At 42.9% G+C, this 27,286-nt stretch overlaps 3 protein-coding genes across 4 annotated transcripts; 2 read left to right on the forward strand and 1 right to left on the reverse strand.

Moving 5' to 3' along the window:
* Nucleotides 1-8,292: 8,292 nt before the first annotated feature.
* On the forward strand, nucleotides 8,293-10,224 carry LOC136531629 (UPF0014 membrane protein STAR2-like). Of its 2 annotated transcripts, XM_066524276.1 has the most exons (5): nucleotides 8,293-8,401; nucleotides 8,491-8,922; nucleotides 9,136-9,381; nucleotides 9,452-9,517; nucleotides 9,654-10,224. In XM_066524276.1, exons 2-5 carry the CDS (start codon nucleotides 8,629-8,631, stop codon nucleotides 9,963-9,965), a joined length of 918 nt encoding a protein of 305 aa, XP_066380373.1. In that variant the 5' UTR covers nucleotides 8,293-8,401; nucleotides 8,491-8,628; the 3' UTR covers nucleotides 9,966-10,224. The 2 variants fall into 2 exon arrangements, with proteins under 2 accessions (XP_066380373.1, XP_066380374.1); XM_066524277.1 differs by lacking the exons at nucleotides 8,293-8,401; nucleotides 9,452-9,517 and having other exon boundaries at nucleotides 8,424-8,922.
* A 3,286-nt stretch (nucleotides 10,225-13,510) lies between these two features.
* LOC136531628 (uncharacterized) lies at nucleotides 13,511-15,096 on the reverse strand. Its single transcript, XM_066524275.1, has 2 exons — nucleotides 15,021-15,096; nucleotides 13,511-14,890 (listed from the first exon to the last, which is right to left on the reverse strand). The coding sequence occupies exons 1-2, from the start codon at nucleotides 15,022-15,024 to the stop codon at nucleotides 14,010-14,012; spliced, it is 885 nt and encodes a 294-aa protein (XP_066380372.1). The 5' UTR covers nucleotides 15,025-15,096; the 3' UTR covers nucleotides 13,511-14,009.
* A 5,191-nt stretch (nucleotides 15,097-20,287) lies between these two features.
* On the forward strand, nucleotides 20,288-21,400 carry LOC136531627 (uncharacterized). The gene is made up of 5 exons (XM_066524274.1): nucleotides 20,288-20,293; nucleotides 20,452-20,562; nucleotides 20,812-20,886; nucleotides 21,026-21,091; nucleotides 21,212-21,400. The coding sequence occupies exons 1-5, from the start codon at nucleotides 20,288-20,290 to the stop codon at nucleotides 21,398-21,400; spliced, it is 447 nt and encodes a 148-aa protein (XP_066380371.1).
* Nucleotides 21,401-27,286: the final 5,886 nt, after the last annotated feature.

The raw sequence follows: 27,286 nt of genomic DNA on the forward strand, positions 1-27,286 counted from the left end.
CTTGTAAAGATTTACTTGGAAATAAAAATTATCTAGTGGTTTCATTTCACCATTCACTCTTACAACTAGCATTCATCACACAAGCATGGATGTGTAAATTTAATACTTATGCCATGCAAGCAAACATATGAAATGCACATACAAATGCACCATACAAGTTCATGAGCTTGCTCCCCCTACTTGTGTGCTCAAAATTTTAATTGATCCCTTTCCTTTTTCATTATCTCTCCCTTATCTTTGTTTCTCTCCCCCTTATCTTTGTTTCTCACTCCCCCTTATCTTTGTTTCTCTCCCCCTTTGTCATCAATGACCACAAAGGTTCTAAATATAGATAGTATTACTTGTAGGGTCAAGATTATCAATGTCAATAAATGGGGTGAGGATCATTTTCCTAAATTTGGTTTAGTCTAGATTACTTACCAAAGATATTTAACTCGGTTTGATCCAAGGACAAGCTTCTTCACACCTCCAAATAAGGGTTATCTTGTACCATGTTGAGTTAAACACTTATAGCTCATTTTCTAGATTAAACACTAGGTTTACAAGCCCACAAACATGTCATATGCTATCACTAGACCAAATCAAGCATAGAAGCAATAGTGATCCCATATAGACATCAAAATTATTTGATTTTCATGAATGAGCCTAATAGAATAGAACCACTTGAAAGGTCCTAATGGAATTAAAAATGTGACTAGATGCACTAATCATGTCCTTAGCAAAGATGTATGTCATGCCAATCAACTTTTACCTTGGATTGCTCGAAGGAGAGGCATGTCATATGAGTGGGGGTGCATCAACACATATTTGAGAAATCCAATATGTTCAACTCATTCCTTAGCTTGCAAAACCTTTTCTCATCCAATGGCTTGGTGAATATATCGGCAAGTTAATCTTCGGTGCCTACACTCTCAATGCAAATGTCCCCTTTTTGTTGGTTATCTCTTATGAAATGGTGGCGGACATCAATGTGCTTTGTTCTTGCATGTTGAACCAGATTGTTTATCAACTTGATTGCACTCTCATTGTCACATAGCAATGGCACTTTCTTGAACTTGATTCCAAAGTCACTCAAGGTGGCCTTCATCCAAAGTACTTGTGCACAACAACTACCGGCGGATATGTATTCGGCTTCGGCGGTTGATAATGCAACACTATTTTGCTTCTTTGATGACCATGAAACAAGTGATCTTTCCAACAATTGACATGTGCCCAATGTGCTCTTCCTTTCAACCTTGCATTCCGCATAATCCGAGTCAGAGTAACCAACTAGCTCAAACTTTGCTCCTTTGGGATACCACAAACCAACATTTAGTGTATGCTTCAAGTACCTCAATATTCTCTTTGTAGCTTTCAAATGACTTTCTCTTGGTGAGGCTTGAAATCTTGCACACATGCATTCACTAAACATGACATCTGGCCTTGATGCAGTCACATAGAGTAGGCTTCCAATTATGGACCGATACAACTTTTGATCCACCATATTTCCACTTGCATCACTATCCAAGTTGCCATTGGTTGCCATTGGTGTGCTAATGGCTTTGCTATCAATCATGCCAAACTTCTTGATCATGTCTTTGATGTACTTACCTTGACTCACAAAAGTACCATTCTTCAATTGCTTGATTTGAAGACCAAGGAAGTAACTCAATTCTCTAATCATGGACATCTCAAACTCATTAGCCATCATCTTTCCAAATTCATCACAAAACTCTTGATTTGTTGATCCAAAAATGATGTCATCTACATAGATTTGCAATACAAATAGATCTTTTCCAATCTTCTTGATGAAAAGAATGGTGTCAACCTTGCCCATTGTGAACCCTTTAGAGAGTAGGAAATCCCTCAATCTCTCATACCATGCTCTAGGTGCTTGCTTCAAGCCATACAATGCTTTCTTTAACTTGTACACATGGTTGGGCTTCTTGTCATCTTCAAAACTGGGAGGTTGCTCAATATATACTTCTTCATTGATGTAGCCATTGAGAAATACACTCTTAACATCCATTTGATAGAGCTTGATGTTGTGGGCACAAGCATAGGCTAGTAAGATTCTTATTGCTTCCAATCTAGCAACCGGGGTATATGTTTCTCCAAAGTCAAGACCTTCAACTTGTGTATATCCTTGTGCTACCAATCTTGCTTTGTTCCTTACAACTATCCCATCTTGATCTTGCTTGTTTCTAAAGACCCATTTGGTTCCAATCACATTGTGTCCCTTTGGTCTTTCTACCAACTCCCATACTTGATTTCTTGTGAAGTTGTTTAGCTCTTCATGCATAGCATTGACCCAATCAACATCCTTCAAAGCTTTATCTATCTTCTTTGGTTCAATGGATGACACAAATGAGAAGTGTTCACAAAATGATGCCAATCTTAATCTTGTTTGTACACCTCTTAAAATATCACCAATGATTGTATCCAAAGGATGATCTCTTCAATACTTGTTGGTTGAAGGATTGGAACTTAATTGCTTGCACTTGCTAGATCATTGGGTTGAGATGATGTACTAGCCACTTGATCTTGATCAATGTCACGAGAGTCACTTGCACTAACTTGATTTGTATCATCTTGCTCATTTGAGTTAGAGAGTACTTGCACTTAATCATCTTCATCATCAATCACTTGCCTAGGCCTCAATTCACCAATATCCATGTTCTTCATAGCATTTGAAAGTTGAATGCCTCTAACATCTTCCAAGTTCTCATTCTCTTCTTGTGAACCCTTGGTTTCATCAAATTCAACATCATGAACTTCCTCAAGAGTACCACTATCCAAATTCCAAACTCTATAAGCTTTGCTTATAGTGGAATAACCAAGTAAGAATCCTCCATCACATTTCTTATTAAACTTGCCCAATCTAGTGCCTTTCTTCAAGATATAGCATTTGTAACCAAAGACCCTAAAATATGCAATGTTGGGCTTTCTACCATTCAAGAGCTCATATGGTGTCTTCTCTTTCAATCGGTGACAATAGAGGCGGTTGCTACAATAGCAAGCCGTGTTGATAGCTTCGGCCCAAAAAGATTGACTCACATTGTACTCACTAAACATAGACCTTGCCATATCAATGAATGTTCTATTCTTTCTCTCAACAAGGCCATTTGATTGAGGTGTGTACTTGGCCGAGAATTGATGTCTAATTCCAAATTCATCACATAACTCATCAATTCTAGTATTCTTAAACTCACTATCATTGTCACTTCTAACTCTCTTGATGGTTGTTTCAAACTCATTGTGAATGCCCTTGACAAATGATTTGAATATTGCAAATACATCACTTTTGTCCACTAGAAAGAATACCCATGTGTATCTAGTGTAGTCATCCACTATCACAAATCCATATTTGTTTCCACCGATACTAGTGTATTGTGTTGGCCCAAACAAATCCATGTGCAATAACTCAAATACTTTACTAGTGCTCATCATGCTTTTCTTAGGATGTGTGTTTCCAACTTGTTTGCCGGCTTGACAAGAGCTACAAAGCTTATTCTTTTCAAACACAACATCTTTCAAGCCTTTAACTAAGTCATGCTTAATCAATCTATTCAATTGTTTCATTCCAACATGATCAAGCCTTCTATGCCATAACCAACCCATGCTAGACTTAGTGGACAAGCATATAGACAATTTAGCTTCACTAGCATTGAAATCAACCAAGTATAGATTCTCATATCTAAAACCTTTAAAGATCAAATTAGAGCCATCTACACTTATGATCTCTACATCATCTACTCCAAATATGCATTTGAATCTAAGATCACACAATTGTGCCATGGATAGCAAATTAAAGTTTAAGCTCTCTACTAGCAATACATTGGATATGCTCATTTCATTAGATATTGTAATCTTACCAAGCCCTTTGACCTTGCCTTTGCCATTGTCACCAAATGTGATACTATCATAACCATCATTGCCATTGGTGTTGATTGAGTTGAACATTCTTGCATCATCGGTCATGTGTTGAGTGCACCCACTATCAAGAACCCAATACCTTCCTCCAGCTTTGTAATTTACCTACAAAAGAAGATCAATTCTTTTTAGGTACCCAAACTTGCTTGGGTCCTTGAAGGTTAGTCACTAGGCTCTTTGGTACCCAAATGGCTTTCTTCTTTGAGCCCATCCATGGTTTACCAATAAACTTAGCCTTCACACCATTTGTACCCTTAGTAAGCATATAGCATGAATTAAACTTAATGGAGGATACATTAGCATTTTTGCTCTTGTTTTTACATTCTTGCTCTTTATGACCAACTTGCCTGCAACTAGTGTAAAACCGACCATTATTCTTCACAAAACTAGTCTTGTGAGGAGCAAAGGCTGCTTTGCCTTTCTTGGGGGTATAGCCCAATCCCTCTTTGTAGAGAGAAGCTCTTTGGCTACCCAAGGCCATAAGCAAGCGGTCCTCACCACCATAAGCCTTAGCTAGGTTGTGAGTGAGCTTAGTGACCTCCTTCTTGAGGTTCTCATTCTCAACCACTAGTGGGGTATCACAAGTGAGACCATCACTACTAGATGAGGTAGAAGTGGAAGTGCTACAAGAAGGGTTAGTAGTAGCAACGATGATAGGCATAGATAGTGATGTATCAATTAAATCACAAGTTACACCTACATCACAAGTTTCAACATGCTTCTTTTTATCTTGTTCATTAAGTAAAGTGGAATGAGCTTTTTCAAGCTTTTTGTGAGCCTTGCCAAGCTTCTCATGTGCTACCTCTAGCTTCTCATGAGTTGCTTTGAGCTCATCAAGGGCTTGCTTAAGGGCTTTTACCTCCTTATTCAAGCTCTTGCATTCCCTTCTCTTAATGTCAAAATGTTCTTTAGCATCTTCTAGCATGTCAAATAATTCATCCTTAGTAGGTTCATCATCATCACTATCACTATAATTTGTATTTTCATGTTCATTGTCATCAACATGTTCTTCATCACTTTCATCATCACAAGATTGTACCTTAGTGGCCTTAGCCATGAAGCATGATGAAGATTCGAAGAGAGAAGGTTTCTCATTGATGGCAATACTTGCAAGAACCTTCTTCTTGGTGGTCTTGTGATCATCACTATCATCATCATCATCATCACTTGAGGAAGCATCACTATCCCAAGTGACTACATATGAACCACCCTTTTTCTTCTTGAAGGCCATCTTGTCCTTCTTCTCTTTCTTTTCCTTCCTATTCTTCTTCTTGTTCTTCTTGTTGTCATCATTATTTTCACTATTGTATGGGCATTGAGCAACAAGATGATCTTTGCTTCCACATTTGAAGCATCTTCTTGACTCTTCTTTGTTCTTGGATGAAGACTTCTTTCTTCTAGCGTGGTAGCCCTTCTTCACCATGAACTTGCCAAATCTCTTGACAAATAGAGCCATCTTCTCATCATCGTCATCATCCCATGATTCATCTTCTTCACTTGATGTTTCTTGCTTTGCTTTGCCCTTGGATGATGTGGCTTTGAATGCCACGCTCTTCTTTTTCTCATCTTTCTTCTCCTTCTTTTCTTCCTTCTCATCATCATCTCTATAGGTATCATCGGTCATTATATCTCCCAACACTTGGTTTGGTGTTATGGTGTCCAAATTGCTTCTCACTAGAATGGTGACCAATGTACCAAATCTTGAAGGCAAGCATCTCAAGAACTTGTGAGAGAAGTCCTTGTCCTTCACTTCTTCTCCAAGTGCTTTGAGATCATTGATAAGCACTTGAAGCCTATGAAACATCTCCGGCACACTCTCATCCTCCTTCATCTTGAAGCTTGCAAACTTTTCTTTGAGGATATATGCCTTTGTACCCTTCACGGCTTAAGTGCCCTCAAATGATTCTTCCAACTTCTTCCAAGCTTCATGTGCCATCTCAATATTCTTGATTTGTTCAAATGTTCTTTCATCAATTGCATCATGAATGGCACTTAGAGCAATGTCATTGTTTTGGAGAAGCACTTCTTCGGCGGCGGTGGGATTCTCTAGATCACCAATCTCAATTTTGGTTTCTACCACCTTCCACACCTTTCTACTGATTGACTTGATGTGTGTTGTCATCTTTGACTTCCAATAAGGATAATTTATGCCATCAAATTGGGGTGGCTTCTTGGTGTTGTTGATTTGAGCCATTTTAACACCGAAGGTTGTTAAGCCTCAAATAACGGTGACCTCGGCTCCGATACTACTTGAAAGATCCTAATGGCTAGAGGAGGGGTGGATAGCGTAACAAAAATTTCTACAACAACACTTAATCAAATGGTTAGACAATTATGAGGCGAAGCAAGTGTTGCGCTAGCCTACTCAAAATGCAAGCCACCTACCATAATTCTAGTTTAGATAGTGTCGATTCACACAAGAGGTATGACAATTCCTTATGTTAGTGTGCTCTCAAAGGCTAACTAAAGAGCCACACCAACCAACCAAGCAAGCTCTCACAACTAGTTACACTAAAGAGCTTGTCAACTAGTTTGCGATAATGTAAAGAGAGTGATCAAGATAGTTATACCGCTGTGTAGAGGAGTGAACCAATCAATCACAAGGATGAATAACAATGAAGACCAATCACCTCAGAATCAAAGGATGAACACAATGATTTTTACTGAGGTTCACTTGCTTGCCGGCAAGCTAGTCCTCGTTGTGGCGATTCACTCACTTGGAGATTCACGCGCTAATTGGCTTCACACGCCAAACCCTCAATAGGGTGCCACACAACCAACACAAGATGAGGATCACACAAGCCACGAGTAATCCACTAGAGTACCTTTTGACGCTCCACCGGGGAAAGGTCAAGAACCCCTCACAATCACCATGATCGGAGCCGGAGACAATCACCACCCTCCGCTCAACGATCCTTGCTGCTCCAAGCCGTCTAGGTGGCGGCAACCACCAAGAGTAACAAGCGAAATCCACAGCGAAATACGAACTCCAAGTGCCTCTAGATGCAATCACTCAAGCAATACACTTGGATCACTCCCAATCTCACTATGATGAATCAATGATAGAGATGAGTGGGAGGACTTTGGCTAGGCTCACAAGGTTGCTATGTCAATGAAAATGGCCAAAGATATGAGCCACAGCTGGTCATGGGGCTTAAATAGGAGCCCCCACAAAATAGAGCCGTTGTACCCCTTTACTGGGCACACTACGCTCTGACCGGACGCTCCGGTCCTACTGATCAGACCCTGGACTCAACGTCTGGTCCACTGATGGACGCCACGTGTCACCAGCTTCAAACACTGTTCGTCAGATTCCAACGGCTACTAAGTTGACCGGACACTCCGGTAAAACTGACCGGACGCTGGAGCCTCAGCGTCCGGTCGAGTACAGTAAGGGTTGAAAACTGGTTTTCCTCGACTGGACGCGTCCGGTCCACCTCGACCGGACACAGCTCAGCGTCCAGTGGTAAACCCTAGCCTCTGTACCGCCAGTCAACGCGACCGGACGCAGCCAGTCAACGTCCGGTGCTTTTGGATCCAGCGTCCGGTCAGTTGACCGACGCCGGCATCACCTATATTTTCACTTCTAACTTCTCCACCCATGCTCCAATGTGCCAACCACCAAGTGTATCACCTTGTGCACATGTGTTAGCATATTTTTACAAATATTTTCAAGGGTATTAGCATTCCACTAGATCCTAAATGCACATGCAATGAGTTAGAGCATCTAGTGGTACTTTGATAACCGTATTCCGATACGAGTTTCACCCCTCTTAATAGTACGGCTATCAAACCTAAATATGATCACACTCTCTAAGTGTCTTGATCACCAAAATAAAATAACTCCTACAAATTATACCTTTGTCTTGAACTTTTTGTTTTTCTCTTTCTTTTTTTCAAGTTTAAGCCCTTGATCAACGCCATGCCATCACCATTGTCATGTTATGATCTTCATTAGCTTCTCTACTTGAAGTGTGCTACCTATCTCATGATCACTTTATAAACTAGGTTAGCACTTAGGATTTCATCAATTCACCAAAACCAAACTAGAGCTTTCACCTGGAGGACGAGATCTCACGGTGGGTCACCGAGCTCGAGCATGAGCTGGAGTCTGCCCGCCGCGAGTCCTAAGACCGGGCGGCGGAGGTGACTGAGGCACGGGCGGCGGAGGTGACCGAGGCACGGGCGGCGGTGCGGGCGACCGCCGTCGAGCGGGGTCTTGAGGCGGCGAAGGTCCACCAGGCGGAGGCCGAGGTGACGCTGCAGAAGTCCCTGGCGGAAACTAAGGTGATGCTCCAAAGTACCCTGGAGACCCTGGAGACAGAGCAGAAGGCCCTGGAGTCAGAGCGGATGGCCCAGTCGGAGGTCGACCAAGAAGTGCTCGCGCTCCGGAGCCGGGTGCTTGGGTCTGAGGAGTTGAACACCCGGTTGCATGAGCAGGTGACTCGGTTGGAGGAGGGACTCTCCATCCTCGAGAACACCTGCCTTGGTATGTATCCGTTCTGCTTTTGATGTCTTGGTTTTTTTCTTTAATCTGTTTCTGAGCTTGTCATCCTTCGTTCAAAACTGGGCGGAAAGATTGAGTTGCTGGAGCAGGACCTGAAGACAGCCAGGGTGACAATTGACCGGAATACGGAGGCACTAGCCAAGTCGCTTAAAGAGTGACGTGCTCTCGAGGGGAGCTCGACCACCTTTGCAACGTCGCCCAGGTCGGTGATGGAGCGGCACGCGGGCATGGCGCTGCTGGAACTGGTGGCGAAGCAGATGGACCCGGGCGCGCCGGGGTTCTGGGGCGACTTCCTGCTCGGCATGCTGAAGCCGGTGGCGGCAACGGCCGTGGCCATGGCCGTCGCGCTCAGTTTCTGGCAGCGCCTGGGGCTGGAGGGCGAGATGCTCTACGCCACCGCGCGCGCCTTCCTTCAGCTCTCCGTCATCGGCTTCGTCCTCCAGTTCATCTTCACCCCGAGCCCGAAGAACGCGCACTGGAGCCTCCTCGTCTACCTCTTCATGGTATGGTATGCACCGTCTCCGATCCACCTCCTCCCTGTTTCCTCCACTTTCGTCTCTTCCCGATCGATCAGAGCCAAATTCAATTTCCAAGGACGCGTGCGTGCTCTGAGTGGCATGGCTGTGGCAGACTGGCTGCAGCTACAGATGCCATTTTTATAGATTCCCAATTCGGTTCAGGATACCATAGTTTCGCTCAGCAACGCTCTCTTGCAGGTGACGGTCGCTGGCTACACGGTGGGCCAGCGCGCCAAGCAGGTGCCCCGCGGGAAGTACATCGCCTGCGTCTCCATCCTCGTCGGCACCGCCATCACCGTACTCCTGCCAGTCCCGCTCAGCGTCTTCCCCTTCACCCCGCGCTACATCATCCCCGTCGCCGGCATGATGGTCGGGAACGCCATGACCGTCACCGGCGTCACCATGAAGAAGCTCAGGGAGGACGTCAAGATCCAGAGGAACCTGGTCAGTCAGTCACCTTTTCACCGCTTTTGCATTGCTGCTCAATTGTTTATACTCATCCTTGCTTGTCCAGTTCTTCTCGGTTCTGCAAGGACATGGCACGAAAGTCAGAAGCTGTTACATCAGAAACAGAGCACATGTAGTGCTCATAATTTTTTAGTTCTTGCTTATCGAATTCTTTATAAAGTTCTGACTGAGAGCACCATGAATGGTACAACAAAGACAGAATGACGAAAGTTAGAAGCTGCTCATAGTTGTCTGCATCGATCAATCAGGTGGAGACGGCGCTGGCTCTGGGCGCGACGCCGCGGCAGGCGACGCTGCAGCAGGTGAAGCGGTCGCTGGTGATCGCGCTGTCGCCGGACATCGACAGCGCCAAGACGGTGGGGCTGATCGTGCTGCCGGGCACCATGACGGGGCTCATCATGGGCGGTGTGTCGCCGCTGGAGGCCATCCAGCTGCAGATCGTCGTCACGTACATGCTCATGGGCGCCTCCACCGTCAGCAGCATCCTCTCCACCTACCTCTGCTGGCCGGCCTTCTTCACCAAGGCCTTCCAGCTCGACGACAAGGTCTTTGTAGACTAGGTAAGGTAGGATGTTCTGCAGGGAAGGGAGTCTGATCTGATTCTGGGTGTAAGAAGGGGAAACGAAAACTGTAACTTTGGGCTTTGCTGATGGTGAATTACTGAGGTTGCAGTGATGTGACTATGTGAGGTAGGAACAGAGCTGTAACTTTCAGGGTCAATGTTGATGGTGAATTCCTGAACTGTAATACTAGAAGTTTAGAGATTGTCAGCGTCCCTGTCGGTAGAAATTTTAGCTTCTGTTATTTCTGATGAGTACTACACATGACCTCTTTTCCTTACAACATGCTCAAGAGGAAATGCCACATTGCCAATTTTTGTTGATCTCAAGGTGGTGAACTGGTGATGGAGAGCTAATTCTGTCAATTTCTATTGGAGGCTCCGATTCAGAATGTACGAAATCTCCAGAACGACACTGAGGTTTCAGACAAAAACTAATTGGAATTTCTAATGCAAACATTGGAAGTTCCGATCAGTCCGAATGTCTGAGATCTCCAAAATTCAATAATGTCTTAGGATTGGGGCCTTTTCAAATCACAAGTTCCCAAATCGGAAGTTTAACCTCCACCAAAACCACCGTGCGTCATCGGGGGTGGCTCGTGCTAGGCTTACCGCGATGGAGTCCGGCGACTTGGGCCTCTGCCATCCTTGGGGGTGGGGCAACGGGTGGTGGCTTGGTGTATGGGTTCGGTCTGATCAAACAGTTCGTTGTGGTTTCGATATTTTTATTTTTGTATTTTCAGAAATCAAACTTCTTCAAAAGTATGTTTTAGAAAACTATTTTCAAGATTAAGCTTAAGTTTGAAAAGTATTTAATAAATTGTGCTTACAAAAGGGAATATATTTTCAAACTAGCTTATCATATTTTCCAAAAATAGGCTAAATGTATGTTCCAAATTTCAGTTCAAAAGGGTTTCTAAAATAATTTGCAGTGATGTGAGGTAGGAACAGAGCTGTATCTTTCAGCGTCAATGCTGACAGTGAATTCCTGAATTGTAATACTAGCAATTTAGAGATTACGAGCGTCCCTGTCTGTAGAAATTTTAGCTTCTGTTATTTCTGATGAGTACTACACATTACCTCTTTTCCTTATTACAACATGATCAAGAGGAAATGCCACATTGTCAATTGTTGTGGATCTAAAGGTGATGATGACGGAGAGCTAATTCTGTCAGTTTCTATTGGTGGCTCCGATTCAGAATGTCGGGAATCTCCAAACAACAAGTCTCGGGTTTTGAGACAAAAGCTAATTGGAAGTTCTAATCCAAACATTGGAAGTTCCGATCAGTCCGAATGTCTGAGACCTCCTAAACTCGATGGGCCTTTTCAAATCAAAAGTTCCCAAATTGGAAGTTTTACATCCACCAATGCGTTGGAGTCCGGCGCCACCTGGGCCTCTGACATCCTTGGGGCTACGGCTGGTGGTATGGGTTCGGTCTGACCAAACTATTCGCTGGGGTTTCGATATTTTTATTTTATATTTTCAAAAAAAAAAATCACAACTGTGTTTTAGAAAACCATTTCCAAGATTAAGCTTACGTTTGAGTTTGAGTTTGAAAAGTATTTAATAAAATGTGCTTAGAAAAGCATATATATTTTCAAAATAGCTATAATATATTCCGCTAAAAGTATGTTCAAAATTTCAGTTGAAAATGGTTTTTAAAAATATTTGTTTTTGTTATTTCAAAATTTGATTGCAATTTTTTTTAAATGATCAATTAAAAATAGAGTTTAAAGAGAATTTCCAAAACATGTTTGAAAAAAGGAGGAAACACTCAAAATTATTTTAATTTTCTATTTTCAAAATTATTTATACAAAGTCTAAGAGTTTGTAATAACTTTTAAAATAATTTCAAATATCAGTTGGAAAAGTGGTTAAAACGCTGCGTAATAAAAAGAAAAGCTTTTCATTGCCCTCCCCTTTTACTCCTTTGTTTTGGGCCTGCCCCAGCTTTTGGCCCAAGGTGCGGCCCGCTCCCTCTGCCCGCCTCCTCAGCACAGCTTCAGCAACCGGGCCTCCCTCAGCCCGCCTCCGCAGCACTCAGCAGCTAGCGCCAGCAGCATTTTCCGCCAGCCCAGGCCCAGCCGCACGGGTCGCTGACATTTCCCAACTCCCAAGAACACCCTGCAGGAAGATATTATCAGAAGATGAGCGCTGGTATTAGCTAAGATAGTTATATACGCCCACAAGATCAGTTTGCAAATTGCAAGCAGCTTGGTACATGCAACCTCTTGAGCTTGCAGGCCACTGCTTCCTAACCAAGCAGCTCAAGGGGGTGTCAGTGTCACTGATAACCTGACAGAGCTTCTCACGTGGATCTCCCCACGCAGGACTTGACAACCACCGTAACCTGTTTGTCCAAAGAAAATCAAAACCTACGTCTGCATGTCTTTCATCATACATTCTTACACAGACGTAATATATCTGAATTTCACTTTATGTATCCGGAAGATATATACTACCTCTGTGTAAGAATAATACCAGGTCATGTTCCTTACTCTAGCATGCATCATCTCTGCTACCTCATGGGACGTGCAGCAGCAGCAGGTTGGCCGCCGTCGACCGCAGCGCCACCCGGCTCCCCTCCGAGAAGTCCGTCGCCATCCCCACCACCCACCTCTCGCCCTCGCCGCCGGCCATCTCCTCTGAATCCTCTTCCTCTCCTACCGAAGAAGGCGATGGTGGAAGCTGGCCTCTGTCATTTCACTGTCAGGAATCGGGCCTATTTGATTCATGCCAAATAAAAGGACACTTGCCACATATGATACTCTATGTGCATGTGTGGCAGTGACAGTGATCCCTGAGGTTGCTATCTGCCCTGTTTAGTTTGTTCCGATTCTCACTGGTGGAGCTAATTATTTCATTTTTTTATCTGGTGCTTATATTATGGTACCGGCATTAGATACCAGTAAAGATAAGGTCGGCGAACAAAAATGTAGAACACAAATCTCAGCACAGTGAAACAATATCTCCGCTTCTCCTCTCCTCTTCCGCTGGAGAAGAATATGAGAATACAACAGCAATTATTAGGATTTAGGACAGCGACGACGTGGTTTTTTTTGTGATTATATGCTTGACCTTGACTTAGAGCAGTGTAAACCTAGTAATATTACTCCCTCCGTATTAACTTTGTCTTAAATCAAATATTTGTACCTGCTTAGACCATTAGTTTTATAAAATTATACGTGTTAACGACATATAGTTGATATTTTTAGTTAGATTCGCTACGACAAATGCTTTCATAATATATGAATTATATGTTGTGAAACTACATGTATTTCTTAAAATTGATGGTCTAACGTGAAAATATGAAGTAACCACTCGACAAGTCGACAGTGCCAAGTCTGCATCAACCTGCTATTGACTTCGTGAATCTCGAGATCTGCCGGCTCAGTCATTCGGAGGTGCTCATAGAGGTAGGCTTTACGTACGTGTGTTCATAGGGGTGAGTGTGCGTGCGTGTTGTGTGCATCGACGTTGTACTGTGTAATTCTCAAAAAAAAAAAAACTTGAGACAATTCAGTAGATAGCATCAACACACAGTATGGTTTTCAGTCTCCGTGCTTATTTAGCAAACCATGCATGTGATGCATGGGTCTTACAAGCAAACCGCTGATTGGTTCACATACATACGTAGGCATGCAGAGTCCTGCTGCTGCATATTCTAGAAAACAAAGTAAAAGCATCATATGGCACGATAGAGGTAGGACTTGAAGAACCATCACCCCTGCTAAGTAGTATAGTAGCTAATTCAATCCCCTGCCAATTCAATCGCTAAGGCAGAGGCTAATTCAATCTCCTGCCAAGCAGATGTAGCAATCCTGAAAGGGAAGCCTACACCATAACAAACTTTATTTAGTATTAGGGCATCCCTGCATCAGGCCCTGACATATCATGCCGTGACATATCTGAAATCGCTAGGGTGTGTACGTACGTACGCACTGTGGTGAGCTCTGACATATCATGCCGTGACTGGGTCCCTGGCCCGGCCGGCACCGAAACTTCTGCTACCTCACCCATCATCATGCTACATATATATGCTTATTAGTATTTGCCCTGGTGGTGAGCGTACTGCTTAAACTTGCCCTGGTGTCCGTGCGTGTACTTGCCATGGCCGTAACCACCACCGCCATAGCCGCCGCCACCGTATACGCCATAGCCGCCGTCACCATATCCGCCGTGGTGCTTGTGGTATGCTCCATAAGTAGCATAAGCTCTGGGGGGAGGTGCTGGCACTGGCCACCCCATGTGCGCCTCGCCATAGCCGCCCCCATGATGACCATGTGTAGGACCCAGCACGGTACCTTGGTATGGTGGTGAGTAGTTCCGCCCATGTGTAGGAGGATAATAGCCGCCGCCGCCACCACCACCATAGTAGGCACCACCCTCACTACCCCAACCGGGGTGAGGGTGGCCATACCCATACGGCGGTTGTGTTCGAGGAGGGTTGACTGCAGATGGAGGAGGCTTGCCGCCCTCACGCTTGGGACTCGCTTTCGGCATGTCCTCCGCCGCTTTATTTGTATCTGGAGGTGGTGGTTCCTGCCCCGGACATGGAGGCTTGCTCTCTGGCTTCTTGTTCACTGACGGCGGGGGGTCGTGTGCCCCATCGTCCCAATCCACGTGACGACGAGGAGGAGGGGGAGGGGGAGGAGCAGGGTATTCGTCGTATGCCCCACTATCCCACCACCCGCCACCACCACCATATGCCGATGGCTTTTGAGGAGGATATGCTGGAGGACCGTATTCGTATCCGTATGTGTATCCATATCCTCCACCACCACCAACACCACCAGCATAGTGCCCCTGCCCCGCCGCTTGCTGCCGCTTGTACTCGCGATTACCACCCACGTTGAAGGTGTTACCGTTGTTCATATGTTGTTGACCAATATCCCCAAAATTAAACTTGGGCTCCCATTGCATCCCTAATTAGACGACAAAAAACAGTTGTTGTTGACGCTAATATAGAGAGATCTTAGAAAACTTATTAATTAAGCTACGTTCTACAACGAATAATTAATTAATTGATTCATGGGAGATGGTTAAGGGACTTACCCATCTCGGCGAAGAAGCTAGATGAAGCTACTGAAGCTAGCCGGCCGGTATGTCCTGGTCTTGGGGATGATGCTGTGGTGTGCATGGAGGACGGAGTAGCTAGCCATATATATAGGCGAGAGGAGGCCGGCAATGGATCCGTACAACCAAACTGACTTGTGGACCTCGCATGCAGTGACTCGCCGGGCTGGTCATCATTAACCACACATTCGGTTCTTTGTTTAATTTGGGTGGAGTGGAGGATAAGCTTTTTTTTTTTCTTCTTTGGGTACGTGGAGGATATATAATTTACCTTTTGACTCATTACTCCCTCTCCGGTCCTATATATCTGACGTGCAAAGCCTTATTTCAGATACCAAGACGATTACGGAAGTACGTGCTTCATATTAACTGTGTGCGATTAGCTGCACTGTGATTAGCAGCCACCCACCGGCGGCGAAGTCATCCGCTCATCCTAGCCGCAAAGAACAAATAAAATAATCAGTACTAGTGCATGCAACGCCGCTTCATAGTTCTAGCTCATGCATGCATCCGGCGAGAGTAATGACCAGGCTCATTGATATTCCAGCCCGCCTCCTATTGCGGCCAGAATGAAAAACGCTTGCGCACCAGGTAAATAGGACCGGAGGGAGTATTATCTAATAAAGCTTTTGTGAAGCTAAGGCCCGTTGAGATGTGAAAATTTTTGGCTTTTGGCTACTGTAGCACTTTCATTTGTATTTGACAAAAATTATCCAATTATGGACTATTTAGGCTTAAAAGATTCGTCTCGTCAATTACAGGAAACTGTGCAATTAGTTATTCTTTTTATCTACATTTAATGCTCCATGAATGTGCCGCAAGATTTGATATGACACGGAATCTTGAAAAATTTTGGATTTTGGGTGGGATCTAAATAGGGCCTAATACCCAATTCCAACGCGGCGTTCCTACACTCATAACCAACTCAGCGAACGATTGGTTGTCCGACTGTCCGACATATATAGTGTGGGTCCCTTGTTTGTTTTTGCGCGCCGATCTACATGCGCCCACTCCCCCTGCTCACCCCTGACGTCACCACTGACATGGCTAAAAAAACGAAACATTTACTTTAAATTGCTATAATTTCTGAATCCATTTTCAATTTCGTATGCACCGATATGTTCTACACGACGAAGCGAATAAAAGTAGACCCCAATTACATATGTTTCTAAGAATTGTTTCTAGTAACAATTTGTGTGTATTAACTTATGTATAGCTTATAGGGATTTGCTAAATTTCATGTGCCCAAATTTTAGTTTTCTTTCATGCGATGGTTATTGCATATATTTTATACCAAAATTATAGTTTTAGTTCGTTGTAATTTCTACAGACACGATCTGCAATTTTTGGTTCCGAGAATAAAAAAGCCATTAGACAAAACCACAAATCTGATAAAATCTTATATGTGTTGGCACAAAGAAAATTTAATAATTTATAATTATTTCTATAGTCAGACAAGGACAAAAATTTGATATGTTATGATACAAAGACAAATAACAAATCAAAAAGTGACGATTTACCTGTACTAATTAGTAGTAAAAGAGTGTTGCCTGAAATAAGCTTAAAATTCAGGCACCAGAAATATAGAAGAAGCGTAACTTATAACTTACAACTTATTGAATAACTTTTTGCTCGTTGGATTCATTTGGTGGCATGACTACACCTGCATGGACGTTCCTTTTTCTTTCTTTTTTCTTTTTTACCATTTTTTCTCTTGTTTGTTATATATTTATAAGTAATACTACTTAGTTATTTTTATACATAGTTTTCATATTTCTACTAATATATTATGATATTAATTTATACATCTAAGTTCTTGAATATAGCTTATATGTTCAATTTTATATTTAAGTCATTCATCAAGTTATATATCTAAGTTATACAAACAAATTATACATAAATGTTTTGTGTATATTTTTTTTTAGCTTTGGTAAGAAATTATGTTGATATCTAAGTTATACAAAAAGTTATACATAAAAGTGCTACGTATAACTTTGTACGTAGTAAGTTATATGTATAAGTTATGTGCATAAGTTTATCAAGTTAAGGATACGTTGAAGTCATGTGTAAAGTTATATGCATAAGTTAGACGTTGATTTTTGTTGCATAAGTTAAAAGTTGTGAGTATAACTTTGTAACTTTCAAAAAGAAAGTTGCGGAAATTTTTTTTCCAAAAAAAAAAAAAGTTGCTGGCATGCCAGATTGTTGATTTGTTGATCCCGCGCGTACGTAGCCGAGCACGCGAAAAGAGGATTAGAAACGCCCAACAACCAACTAATAAATATGGAAAAGAGGTGGGATTATTTTTTTTCCAAAAAAGGAAGGAGCGGTGTGTCCAAAATTTGTTCGCCAGGTTCGGTACCAATGAACATTCACTAATTAGCGTGGCCGATAGCGGTGAATGCTTGGGACACGTGCAAGCTAGAAACAGAGGTTTCAAATCATATGTCATTTAAGTTTTTCTAGATACATAGTTCTTTTGGGTGGAGAATATATAATTTATCTCTTGACGACTCATTATTACCTAATAATGCTTTTGTGAAGCTAATATATAGTATTAGGAATCTAAAAAAATAAAAGAGTGACAATTCTTTCTTCGGCCAAGCTGCAAAATCATTGTTGCCACCACACCACGTACTCATGTCATGACCTACTCACCAGAGCCCGTTCATGGTGTGGCTTACATGTACTGGCGTTCGGCTCATCTTTCACTTTTCTTAAACTCTCAATAGGTGCACACAATAGCTATCTATTTAAGTTGAATTAATTTTCTATATAGGATTTATCTTTTATTACACTAGCATTTATTATGGGTCTTGAAAATTACTTCCTCCATACTGAAAAATAAAGTGGTTTTGGATAGCGACACGGTCTCCAAAGTATAACTTTGACTTCTTTTTTTATTAAAATATTTATCAAAAAGTGATATATGTATATTTTTATGGTTTTCATATTTTCAAACGCAACAACTTAAAAGTTATTCATGATTTATATTCCCAATGTTTGACCCAAGTCTTGTCGAAAACGACTTCATTTTTTAGTACGAAGGGAGTATTTGATTTAAAGTTAGACCAAGGTTAATTAAATGTAACAAAATAGTTAGCTAATTATTGGTATGAGTACTACATAGCAACAAATTGTACATCTTACTTCATTGCACCTATATATTAGCTTGTGGTTTGTATTACCTATGTATTCTTTTATAAGGCGCACACACGTATCGAGATTCAAATTTTAAAATATTTGACTAATATTTTGGCTAATAATTTGAACTATTATACAAGCCTTATATCGTTAGATTTATGATTAAATGGACTATCCAACTATCATAAGCTTATAAACACAAACAATATAATATATAAAATAAATAAATGATCAAAGTGCAATTTATGTGATTGTGTCATGTCAAGCTATGCCCTAGAAAACAATATTGTAATTTGCGTGCAATGGACGGAGCCTCACAGCCTTAGACAAGTGTAAAGATTCCACACCTCGCTATGGATGGATAGACTAGAATATATATAATCTCGACGACGATGGCCGAATACGAATAGAGCATCAAGAGGCCTGGCCTGGGAAACGTAAGAACCACCTCGAGCTCGGATTCGGAATAGCCACCGTGAAAACAAACCACACGCATCATTCCGGTCCAAAAGCCACCGCCACTTCGATCGGTGACCTCCGGCTAAGTGAGAACTTGTGATTGAGTCACGGTGACGGAGACAACGTTAAAGTTAAACGTACAACAAATATCTAGTGGCATATGCCTATCAAACAGAAATTTTAAAAGATACAGCACTAAAAGGTAAGTCGTATTTTACCAGCAAAAAGTTAAGAGTCGATGGGTTTTACTGAGCAGGGATCTTTCCACACATTCATCATTTTCATTTTTTATTTTGAATACGCAAAATATTTGCGCATGTTTGTATTAAGATCGATAAGTAGTGAAAGTTGCAACAACACGTCACAAATATGGCAACGTAAAAAATAATTTGTAGCAATGGGTCTTTTTTAGGGGCGGCTGGCATTGGAGCCGCCTCTACAGTGGCGTGCTCGGGCTCCAGCACAGCAGCCGCCTCTACAAATGGCACAGTAGGGGCGGCTGCTAATACGAGCCGCCCCTACAAATGCGTCGATTTGTAGAGGCGCCTGGTATTACGAGCCGCCCCTGCTACCAGCAAGCCACGTCGCCCTAATTCACCCCAAATAAATTGATGCCTCCCCTTCTCGCAAAAAATAGGGTCCCTCCCACGCCCGGCCTCCCCTCCCGCTCGTCTCGCTCACGCTCCTCTCGCGGCGCGCCGCCTCCGCCGCTCGCGCCCCGTCCCCTCCCCTGCCCGTGCCTCCCCTCACTCTCCCTCTCCTTCTCCCTCTCTACCTCTCTCTCTCGACGTGGTGGCGCACCGGCCTAGCCCCGGCGCGGGCACCTCCATGTGCGCACGGCCTGGGCGGCGCTGCCGCCGGTGTGCGCCGCAGCCGCGCCGACGGGTCCGGTGGTGGCCGCCTCCTGCCACGACGCGGCACCCGCGAGCCCCGCCGCTAGCCGCGACGCGTGGCTGCCCCCCGGCGTAGCCTGCTCCCTATGGTCCTCGCATCACCCCTCCTCGGTTTGGTCCCCCTCTCTCTCTCCTTACCTCTTCCTGCTGGATCTCCCTCTCCCAGCGTTCGCGGAGGCTCACTCCCCTTCACTATGGACGACGATCTATGTGCACACGAACTGTGCGCCTGTGCTACAGGAAACCCTAGCTGCCTGTCCTCATCTTTTCGCTACAAATTTGGCTGCAGGTTTCCTGGTCTTTCTTTATGTGCATATCGTTTTGAATCAATAGATATTTTTAATGTGTACTTAGCTACTGCTTAAATCTAGAACAACTCTTAGTTCTCACATAGCTATTTGCTTCATCCGACTTGGTGGTTGTCTTGAGTGTATTTTTTTTGGGGTGGACCATATATGTTTCAGGCCAAGCAGGTAGTCACTATTGTTATCGGCTTGTTCAAATTTTATGTTAAGGGCTGAATTTATCATGCTTCGAAATTGGTAATGTCTAAGTTATCTCTATATAACGTGCCAAAGTCATGGGACAAGCATTAGCTGGTGTACCATTGTGGCAGCTTGGTCCTGAGAGTAGATTTTCTAGGGTCCCTTACATTGTTTTTCCTGGTATTAAACATTTTAGTTATTCCACACTAACACAGAAATAATTGAACCTTTTGACTCAAGGTAACATCGTGCCCCTCAAACGATAATGTTGGTGATAACAGTGCTCTTGAAGTTGGGCTTCCCCATCTAGAAGTTCTACAAAAGAACTTCTTCTTGTAAGATTCTCGACATTTTAAAGTCTTGTCAAGGTTAATTTCTAGACCACTTATCGGATTTAAATTTTTCTTTAACTATTTTCTTGTTGTAAAGAATGCGGAGAAGGGTGGTAATGCTGTTGATGCTTTCAATGTGTATAACCTTGAGGGAATTGAAGCTGTTGTTGCAGCAGCAGAGGCTCAAAAGAGTCCCGCTATCCTGCAGGTTAGGAACTTCAATATGCTTATTTTCCTGAAATCACATAATGCAGAAAACATAATTAAACTCGTTAGGTTCTCATGCCTTTTATTTTCTTTCCAGCAATATTCATGTGGGGGCTTGGGGGGTTCATAATTGTTAGATGAATAAATGTAGCTTATTTGTGAGTAGCGAGTCTATGTTCATTGTAGTGTTCTAGTGATTTTCCTTGTAGTTTGGTGCTCTGTACTCTTAATTGTTGTGGTTGCTGTTTAGATTCACCCCAGTGCTCTGAAGCAAGGTGGAGTCCCATTGGTAGCATGTTGCATTGCTGCTGCAGAACAATCCAACGTAAGAGAAACTTGAGAATCTACCATTTTCAAAGAGAGCAAATTCAACTATCTGTACTCCTAAATAAACCACATGTTTAACAATTATCTAAATAAATTGAAAACTCTAGTGTTCACATTCTGTGATTCTCTTATCACAGGTGCCTATCAGTGTTCACTATGATCACGGCATTTCCAAGTCAGACTTGCTTCAAGCTCTTGAAGCAGTATGTGAAGATCCGTGGTTTCGTCAAATATGCATTACCAAAGATGACATGCAAGTTTATTTCATAACCATTAATCTTGAGTTTTTTTCCTGATCAATGTCGTGACCCTTGAATTTCCAGGGATTTGATTCAGTCATGGTGGATGGTTCCCATCTAACTTTAGGGGAGAACATCTTATACACAAAGAGCATATCTTCCTTGGCTCATGTAAAAGGTTTACTTGTGGAAGCTGAGTTGGGTAGGCTCTCAGGCTCTGAAGATGGCCTGACCGTTGAAGAATACGAAGCAAGATTTACTGATGTTGCCTAGGTGCGTTCTTCTTCTACAACAATGTTAATTGAGTGGCCTTCTACTATGATACTTTTGCCTATTTCTAAGGATTTTTGTGCCTTCATGGTACATATTTACAGGCTGAGGGATTTATTGTTGAGACAAGAATTGATGCTCTAGCAGTTTGCATTGGAAGTGTTCATGGAAAATATCCACCTAGTGGACAAAACCTCAGATTTGAGTTTTAGTACAATCACAGAAGAAGATAAATCATGCTGGAGTTGTGCATGAAAAATATGTGTTCTAGTCGAATTTGAATTTTTTTACGAAAAAATGTACTATAGGGACGGTTCTAGACTGAACCGCCCCTACAAACAGGTATTATAGGGCCGCTCCTACAAATCGATTTCTAGGGACGGCTAATAACACCAGCCGCCTCCACAAATCGATTTGTAGGGGCGGTTTAGGAACCGCCCCTACAAATGCATGATTTGTAGAGACGTTTGGGTAGGGACGGCTGGGCAAACCGCTCCTACAAAGTCTCTAGAGCCGCCCCTACTAATACTATATGGCGTAGTTATATGTTTAAGTTATACAAAAAGTTATACATAAAAGTGCTACGTATAACTTTGTACGTAGTAAGTTATATGTATAAGTTTTGTGCATAAGTTTATCAAATTAAGGATACGTTGAAGTCATGTGTAAAGTTATATGTATAAGTTATACGTTGATTTTTGTTGCATAAGTTAAAAGTTGTGAGTATAACTTTATAACTTTCAAAAAAAAAAAAGTTGCGGAAATATTTTTTTTCCAAAAAAAAGAAAGTTGCTGGCCTGCCAGATCGTTGATTTGTTGATCCTGCGCGTCCGCAGCCGAGCACGCGAAAAGAGGATTAGAAACGCCCAACAACCAACTAAATATGGAAAAGAGGTGGGATTATTTTTTTCCAAAAAAGGAAGGAGCGGTTTGTTCGCCAGGTTCGGTACCAATGAACGTTCACTGATTAGCGTGACCGATAGCGGTGAATGCTTGGGACACGTGCTAGCTAGAAACAGAGGTTTCAAATCATATGTCATTTAAGCTTTTCTAGATACATAGTTCTTTGGATACAGAATATATAATTTATCTCTTAATGACTCATTATTACCTAATAAAGCTTTTGTGAAGCTAATATATATTAGGAATCTGCAAAAAAATAAAAGAGCGACAATTCTTTCTTCTGCCGAGCTGCAAAATCATTGTTGCCACCGCACCACTCATGTCATGCCCTACTCACCAGATCCCGTTCATGGTGTGGCTTACATGTACCAGCGTTCGGCTCATCTTCCACTTTTCTTAAACTCTCAATAGGTGCACACAATCTTTTACATATGAAACCTGCGCCCAAACCACAGCCAGCCAGCGTGCCACGTCACAGGTTTTTCGCGGCCGTTCGATCGGGCGCGCGGATGGCCCAGATCGGGCGATCCATGGTCATTTTACGAAAAACCCCTTCTATTTTTCGGAAATCAACCCACGCTCCATAGGCCCTCTTAGAATATTTTGAAAAAAACACCTCAGATTATTTCCAAATCAACCCGCAGTCCAGAACGGATGGGCTCTGGGTTTTTTACAAAAAAGACATTCACTTTATCAAAAATCAACCCACGCTCCAGAGACACTCTCAGCAATTTTTGCGAAAACCTCCTCAGATTTTTCTCAAATCAAAATACAGGCCACCTTTGATTATATCTCTTTTTTTCAAAAAATAAATTAGCTAAAACTTTAAAATTGTATAGTAAATCACAGAAAAATTGTAAATTAGAAAATCAAGTTGATCTGAAATCCTAACGAGTAGAACTATGCAGTGCATCCATAATATCACATGTTTTAGTAAGGATTTTTTCACATAAACTTTTACCTATGCTTTTAAGGGACAAATAAAATTATACCTTCCTGATAATTAGTCTCGAAAATACATAAAATCATAAAATGAACAAAAAATTGCTGAGTTTCTCATCACTATACCTATATTCTTATTGCCATTGGCCTCATCGAAAGGGAAAGCGCGGCAAAGCCGCGCCCGCGTTTCTAGTAGCTATCTATTTAAGTTGAATTAATTTTCTATATAGGATTTATCTTTTATTACACTAGCATTTATTATGGGTCTTGAAAATTACTCCCTCCATACTAAAAAATATAATAGTTTTGGACAGCGACACGGTCTCTAAAGTATAACTTTGACTTCAGATTCAAATTTTAAAATAAAATGGTTTTGGACAGCGACACGGTCTCTGAAAAGGCGCACACACGTATCCAGATTCAAATTTTAAAATATTTGACTAATATTTTGGCTAATAATTTGAACTATTGTACAAGCCTTATATCGTTAGATTTATGATTAAATGGACTATCCAACTATCATAAGCTTATAAACACAACCAATATAATATATAAAATAAATAAATGATCAAAGTGCAATTTATGTGATTGTGTCATGTCAAGCTATGCCCTAGAAAACAATATTGTAATTTGCGTGCAATGGGCGGAGCCTCACAGCCTTAGACAAGTGTAAAGATTCCACACCTCGCTATGGATGGATAGACTAGAATATATATAATCTCGACGACGATGACCGAATACGAATAGAGCATCAAGAGGCCTGGCCTGGGAAACGTAAGAACCACCTCGAGCTCGGATTCGGAATAGCCACCGTGAAAACAAACCACACGCATCATTCCGGTCCAAAAGCCACCGCCACTTCGATCGGTGACCTCCGGCTAAGTGAGAACTTGTGATTGAGTCACGGTGACGGAGACAACGTTAAAGTTAAACGTACAACAAATATCTAGTGTCCTATGCCTATCAAACAGAAATTTTAAAAGATACAGCACTAAAAGGTAAGTCGTATTTTACCAGCAAAAAGTTAAGAGTCGATAGGTTTTACTGAGCAGGGATCTTTCCACACATTCATCATTTTCATTTTTTTCTCGAATACGCAAAATGTTCGCGCATGTTTGTATTAAGATCGACAAGTAGTGAAAGTTGCAACAACGCGCCACGAACATGGCACACTAGGGGTTGGTGTTATACAATTGGCTCTGTCCTCACTAGCAGAAGGAGATCATAGGCTATTACTCGCTAGTAATGCTACCTAGAAAGCATCGGCAATCAGACATGCTAGCTTACGCGGCGCCTCGCCCACTCTCCTTGTGAGTTAGGGAAGAGCTGTCGCATTGCCACAGGATGTGAGGGGTTAAGCTGGTCGACGAAGATATTGTCGTAGGCATTCTTGACTACCATGGAAGGCTTCGTCTGTCCGTCGAGCAGTCCCCCATCCACTTCATCACTAGCACCTCTCCCCACTTAGAAGCCGGGACACGTGAAAGCGCCTGGGCGGCAATCCTCCTGCTACCGGAGGTCCGTGCCTGTCGCGCCATCGCCGGATCTAGCCATCGGAGGTTCGTGCCTACCATGCGCCGTTGCCGGATCTAGCCGCCGGAGGTCCGTGCCCGCCACGCCGCCGCTGGATCCATGAGCCCCTGTAGCCTGGCGCGTGCCGTGTACACTCGCGCTGCGTGCTGCCGAGCGAGGAAGGGAGAGGCACTGTCGCCAAATCTGTGAGCCCCTGCAGCCTATCGCGCGCCGTGCGCCCCCGCGCCGCGTGCCGCCAAACGAGGAAGGGAGAGGAGACCGTGTGAGAGAGGGAGAGAGGAGACCGGGTGAGGGAGGGGAGATCTCAAGGGAGGGGAGAGGAGAATGAGCACTGTATCGCTCGTGTCTGCATGGTGAGGTAGGAAGGGAGAGGAGACTGAGTGTTTTATGGTTTGTGTTTGCTTTTATATACTAGAGGTGGTGGAGGTGGTAGTGGCTAGTGTGGGCTGGGCCTGATTTACGAAGGTGGGCCTTATAGTGTGCCCACCTCCGAAAATTGATTTACGGAGGCGGTTGCCATAACGCAACCACCTTGGTTCAGTTAATATAGATTAACCAAGGTGGTTGTTTTATGGCGACCGCCTCGGTTAATATATTAACCAAGACGGTTGCGTTAAGACACACTACTAAAAATATCCACTTCTATGACGAAAATCTTAATGACAAATCCGAAATCGTCATGGAAGATCACTTTTTATGCCGAATATTTCTGTTTTGTCATAGATCAGTGGTAACAATCTTGCAACCCTCCCTTTCTATGATGAAATCAGGCATCGTCCCAAAAAAACGTCATAGAAGAGCATAGGGTTTCATCACAGATCATTCGCGCGACTCATCTGTGATGATCTCCTTTAAAACTATGATGAACAGGGCTTCGTCATTGAACTAATTACACATCTGTGACGAATAATATTTGATCTGTAATGAACGGCTTCATCATAGATCTCCACACAGTACATTCTCCATTCGACGTGTACCTGTGGGACCTGTAGTTACTCATCTGTGACACATGCAATTCGTCATAAAAGTCTCTGCTCGGTCCTTTCTCCGTCCGACGTGTACCTACGGGACCCTTCAGTATCCAACCTATGGGACCCAACGACTTACATGTCATGTGTACCTATGGAACCGTTCTCCATCTCCATCCGACCGATGAGACCCGATGACTTGCGTGTCATGTGTACCTATGGGACCATCCGACCTGTGGGACCCGACGGCTCATGTGTCACGTGTACCTGTGGGACCTTTCTCCATCTCCATCTCCATCTCCATCGAACCTGTGGGACCCGATGGCTTGCGTGTCACTTGTTGTTGCCGGGGTTTAATAAATTCAAACTCCAAAAAAAACATGAGACCTGGGCGTCGAACTCGGTACCCAGATCAAGGAATAGATTGTCTTCACCATTGCGCTAGACGCCTGGTTGGGTTGATATGTCTTTGCAGTCCTAATAGTAGTATATGTTCTCTGTGTGGACAGGTTGACTTCTATATTGGATGTATATCCCCTGCAAGTGGAAACAAATCTATGCCCGTTGGACTTGCGGCGGCGGTGGCGGATCTCCGGTATGCTGTGGTGGCTCAAGCATCCTTTGGGAGGCTAGGCGGTGGGTCCCGGTGGAGCGCACGACATTGGCATCCGTGTCCATTGTTTGCCACGATAGAGGCGACAGATCTAATCTGTAGGTCTCCTTTCTCGCCTTTTCCTGGTCCTTGCTTGAAAATGAGGTATACAAGAAACATTGTAGCATTGCAGATCTGGTTAGGCCATTGCTGATGAAAAGAACTAGGAGGTGGCACTGGTTTGTTTTCTGCTGGTGTCTTGGTTTTCTGCATATGTTCAGTGTTCTTACTGTAAATGCTTGTGTGTAACTAGGCCTGTTAATTGTCAAGTGCTTGCTTGATTATACCTATATGTCTAGACAAACATACAAGCCCTTCACTTCTGCCTTAAACTATTTTTTCTGTCCAGTGCTTGCTTGATTCTACATTTTTATTTTGTATGCTCCAGTGCCACCAGTGAGTCCTTATGGTATTTTGAACTTGTAACATATCTGAGGCCACATTTATGTGACAATGATGTCTACATAGTTGTTGGATGTATTAGGATGTAGCTCATATGTTTGCTTTCTGTGTCTTCTCCTTGTTGACAACCAAGTTATCCATTTAGTTCCAAACAAGAGAAAGGCATCAAAAGCAAATTAATGCTTTGTGTTTATCATTCACATCACTGAGGCTAATAATGTTTAAGGTACACATGTTGCTATTGATGCTAATGATGATCACTACCGCTTGTTCACCGACATTCTACTTATGAAAACTAAGGAAGCTCAATTAACTGCTGAAATTGTAATGGTTACAGCTCCATTAACTGCTACTCTAGTTTGAGTTATATATATCTATGTGGTGCAACTCTAAATTTACATGAGGTCGTACCATGAAAATTGTTAATAGTTGTACTTTGGTATGAGTTGTGGACCTCACTAATGGATCTTTCTTAGATTATTTTTCTCT

This window comes from Miscanthus floridulus, unplaced genomic scaffold, assembly GCF_019320115.1.
Source record: "Miscanthus floridulus cultivar M001 unplaced genomic scaffold, ASM1932011v1 fs_394_2_3, whole genome shotgun sequence".
NCBI classification, from domain to species: Eukaryota; Viridiplantae; Streptophyta; class Magnoliopsida; order Poales; family Poaceae; genus Miscanthus; species Miscanthus floridulus.